Raw genomic sequence first — 4,927 nt, forward strand, 5'->3', positions numbered from 1 at the left:
TCCTTCTAATATTCCCATCAGACAGGTATTATTATGTACACTGAACAATGAGAACACCAACTTCAACAAAACCTCACAGCTACATAGTGATATAACCAGGATTCAATCATGGAATTTCTTTATGACTGGGAAGTGGTACTTATCTAGAATTTTGGTTCAAGGAAATCTGAATAAGGAGACAGGACCTGGGTCTCAGGTTTCGGTGCTAACACTGATTATGCATTTGACATTAACCAGTCTCTCTCTGAGTCTGCTTTGAGGGTTGGATAAGATGATCTCTAAGATCTGTTCCCAGTGGTACTTTCTTTAAATAGTTGGTGTCATATTAAAGAATCTGTTCTGGGTATTCCTTGTAACATTGAACAAAAGTCAATATTTATTCACACATTATTAAATAATTCTTCAAAAATGTTTTTTAGTAATTTCAAAATATTTCATTTGGGCAGAGACTTTTGGAGCAGATGGGAGACATGGGACCATTAAGAGCTTGGGACATAGTGTCTGAGCGTTAGGCTAGCTGTTAAGTGGGCAGAAATTTGTACCTGTTCATGCAAGTTATGGTGATCACTGTACAACTTTTTAAGTCAACTGCAAGTCTTGAAAATCACTCACTTCACCAATGGAAAATAATTTCTAATATACCTTATGCTTTTTAAATGAGCTGTCTGGTGAAAATTTCAATAAAGGTATCTGATGCTGCTTTCACACCTGAAGTGTATATTCCTTACCAGTATTTGAATTATTCTCATAATTCAAATACAAACTAATCACCCTTAACAAAATATTAAAGGATGGACACATACATCACAGTATTTATACTGAAGTTTCACTTCTTGGCATGGTATTAAAAACTTCTGTCCACACAAAAGTGTTTATAGCAGCTTTATTCATAATTGCCAAAATTCGGAAGCAACCAAGAGATGCCCTTTGGTAGATAAATAGATAAACCATGTTACATCCGTACAATTAAATATTATTCAGCACAGAAAGAAATGAGCTACCAAACCGTGAAAAGACATGGGGGATCTTAAATGCATATTACCAAGTAAAAGAAGCCAACCTGAGAAGGTCATATACTATATAATTCCAACTGTATGACATTCTGGAAAAGACAAAACTATGGGGATAGTAAAAGGATCCGTGGTTGCCAGGGGTTAGGAGTGAAGGAGGGATGCATAGGTGGAGCACAGAGGATTTCTAAGGCAGCGAAACTATTCTCTATAATAAATGTAATGGTGGATACATATCATTATACAATTGTCAAAACTCATAAAAAATACAACACCAGGAGTGAACGCTAATGTGAACTATGTACTTTGGGTGGTAATATGTCCCTCTGGGAGAATCTTGGTTTTACTGGAGAAAGAGAAAGTAACAGAAGGATGTTTGGAGAACAGGAAAAATGAGTAAGACACAGTCTTAGCACTTAAAGAAACTGAAGCCTAATGTTGTGCTCTGGGCTTATAGAGGAGACTGGTGGGGCAGGCAGGTTCATGACTAACACTCACCCCAGCTCTCTAAACAGCCCCAAGAGGAGGTATAGAAACAAAGATGAAGGAGCCAGATTTCCTTTTCGAGGGAGAAGTGGGCTGGTTCTTAATGGACGAAGCAGCATTTGAGATGACTCTTGAAGGAGACATAGAAAAGACAGCCACCACACAAGATGGGGACACTTAGAGCCTTCTCTTCTGTATCTCCAGTCCCCAGGACCTCTAAAATTTACTATGTGAAAGAATGGACAGGAATAGTAGCAAAGATAAAAACACCATCTGTGTCCTCCTACGGCTTTGGGTTCTGACTGTTAGAGCAGTCTGTGTTTAAATACTCACACTTATTTTGCATCAAAATAGAGGAATCCTAGTGAATCAAGTACCACCTTTCATTTGTAAATTTGAATTTCACCATTACAGTTTTAAGTAATGTTTCCACATGAATTGCTGAAAGTTTCTCAGGACTTTTTGTTAAGATGTAAAGCATTTATATTTGATTTAAGAAATACCTTTGCATATGTGATCTCTGCCCCTAAGCACTGGAAGACACTATAAATGAAAGCAAAGGATAAGTTACTGGTAACCCTCAGCCTAATATGTTTTCTCTCTCTTAATTTTCAAGTACATGTAAATTGGAAAGTACAGATTTTACTGCTCAGTAACCGAATCTGTGGGATTATTTTGGAAGAAAACAAGTGTTTACTTTCCAAAATGTGGTTGTGGAAGGCTGGTTTATGTTAAGATACCCTCTGGGATTCAGGTGGTGTCTTCCCTCCTACTTGTCATGTATCAGCATCAAAGCTTCCCTTATTTTAGATATTTACAGATATTGCATGGATGTATGTGTGTTATAGATGTGGCTTGTAAAGTTAAAGTTCTTGATAATGCATAATTAAACTCCAGTGCAGAAAATAAACCATAAGTAAACAACCAGTTTCCTGTGAAAAGTGAGAGAACTCAATGCTGAGTGTGTAGTTCTTTAGAGATCGGAAGCCAGATCTCTCAGGGCAACACCACCCTTTGTGCACATTTCAGAAGACACTGGGTCCCTGGTTAAAGGGATAGAAAGACTTTATTCTCTGATTTTATAATGATTGTTGGAAATAATTTGATTATCCGGAAGTTCAGTTTTACATGTTAACTTAAATTGTCTACAATACTTTAATCCCTGTAACTGCTGTCTTCCTCTACCCCAAACTGAATTGCCTTTGTAAAATATCAGACTGCTTGCTTGGGCAAATTAATCCCTTTGTCTCTGAGAGACAGAAATAGTTTTATGGCTTAAAATCTTGTGTGTGTGTGTGTGTGTGTGTGTGTGTGTGTGTGTGTGTGTTTTAAACTGTTTTTCTCTCAACAGAAGCTTCATTTCTATTTCTGCAACAGGGAGAATGAACACATTTTATTACTTAAAATTTCAGTTGATTGTTTTAATGACCAAGTGTCTATTGTCCAATATCCCCCCCCCCCATGCTGCATTCAAATCTGCACATTTCATGTGATATAGTATAATATAAGAAGCCGCTTATCAGGCTATATAGTTAATGATTCTATGATTTCTATGTTTCCTAAAGCAAGCAAAGTGCCAAATCCTCGTGAAAACAAGAAACACTGATATGCTTTTAATGAAAGCTTTTTTCTTTTCTAGAAATTCAAAGTGTCTACAGCGTCGAAACGTATTAACAATGCACAGCCACAAAGTAGCATGACATTAGCAATGCACAGAGCCTGGGCATTTTTTTTCCACATCAAAACATCATAAAGTTGAATTTGTGCAACAGATATTCTCAACTCCTGCCTTACACTGAAGAAGCAGCTGTTGTCCAAGCACACAGTTCATGTTGTGTGAGGATGAAGAAGTCTCTCGTGCATGTTTTTAGTACTTCCTCTGTCCCCAGCTAGTATCTGCTAGACAAGTCACAAAGGCCACCCAGAGGATAGCAACAGATGATCTCTTTGAAGGTTTTCCTCAGCTCTTGGCTCCGGAGTGCATAAATGAGAGGGTCGATGATGGAATTACACATGATCAGAATGAGATACAAGTTAAAGTGAGACATGAAGCACACACAGTATGGATTCTGGGGACAAGAGATGTAGAATATCAAGTGGAGGAAGAATGGGGCCCAGCAGACGACGAAGACCCCAATGAGTATGGTCAGGGTAATGGCACCCTTCATGTTGGCCCCTTGGCGGATGGTGCCGGTGCCCGGGAGGACGGCGATTCTCTTGATGTGCAGTCTGGCCATGAGGAACATGTGGACGTAGAGAGAAGCCATGAGGGCCAGCATGGTGAAGAACATGGTGATGAGGCAGATGATGACAGCAGTACTGTCCGAGTAAATGATGAACAAGATGCCTGACACCGTGCAAGCCGCCCAGATGCAACTGATGATGATCCCAACCCGCCTCACCGTCATGATGTTATGGTACTGGAGGGCATAAAAGATAGTAAAGTACCTGTCCACTGCAATTGAGAGCAGGCTGCAAATCGAGGCGAGCAAGGAGCTACAGATCACCGAGTCAATGACATTATCAATATTCACCGTGAAACTCTGCGCGTCCGTATCAGTACTGTTCAACAGGGTGATGACGATGGTCTCTGACCCGTTGGAAACGCTCACCAGCATATCGGCCACAGCCAGGCTACAGATGAAAAAGTACATGGGTGAGTGCAGATTCTTGTTCTTGGCTATTGCCACGATCACCAGAATGTTCTCCAGCAAGCTTATGACCCCCAGAGTCACGAACACCTCCGGGGAGACGAAGAGTTGCTCGTAGCATCCCCCGTCGGGGTAGCCTTTGCCAAGGGACTCAGTGGCGTTGCTGTGCTGTCCGTAGGTGCTGCGGTTCCAGAAGTGGAGAGAAGTGTGCATTCCGTGCTGAAGGGTGGAGTTCATCCTGCAACAAGTGGATGCAGACCCCCTCGGGACTGATTCGGCCTCTCCGGCCAGGGAGCCCCGGTTATGTTCTCCCCCTCTGTGCGCCCAAAGTTCTGAGGATCCAGCTGGCCTGCCAGGTGTTAAGTGCTCCGAAAGGCTGGCAGTGGAGCTCTTACTGTCTTCCAGGTACAGCTCCGATCACCTTCACTGTAACATCTTCGATTTCTGAAATGCTCAGTCTCAGTTCAAAGATTCTGCTCTTTGCTTTTTCTTTTTCTTTTTTTTTTTTCTTCTTTTTTCTTTCTCTTTTTTGTCCTCACTTCCACCTTAACTTTAGTCTAGGGCATTCAGTGAGGTCTCTTGCAAGTAATTCTCCAAGTTGCCGCCGAGCCACCAGGAGCTGAAGTGCACATGTTCGCATCAGCTGCCTCTCCGCGGTCTTAGTTCCCAACCTGAAGCATTGCTCTGAGTGTTAGTGGCTGCTGCTGATTTTATGGTGTGTGGAGGGGAAGAAAAAAAAATGTTCAGAGTGGCTCCTCCTCTGCTTCCTCCTGACCAATC

General features: G+C 41.5%; 1 protein-coding gene across 1 annotated transcript; it reads right to left on the bottom strand.

Moving 5' to 3' along the window:
- Positions 1-3,385: 3,385 nt before the first annotated feature.
- Positions 3,386-4,384, bottom strand: MC4R (melanocortin 4 receptor). The gene has a single exon (XM_041739997.1). It carries the CDS (start codon positions 4,382-4,384, stop codon positions 3,386-3,388), a length of 999 nt encoding a protein of 332 aa, XP_041595931.1.
- Between the last annotated feature and the right edge of the window lie 543 nt (positions 4,385-4,927).

This window comes from Vulpes lagopus, chromosome 24 (assembly GCF_018345385.1).
Source record: "Vulpes lagopus strain Blue_001 chromosome 24, ASM1834538v1, whole genome shotgun sequence".
NCBI lineage: Eukaryota > Metazoa > Chordata > Mammalia > Carnivora > Canidae > Vulpes > Vulpes lagopus.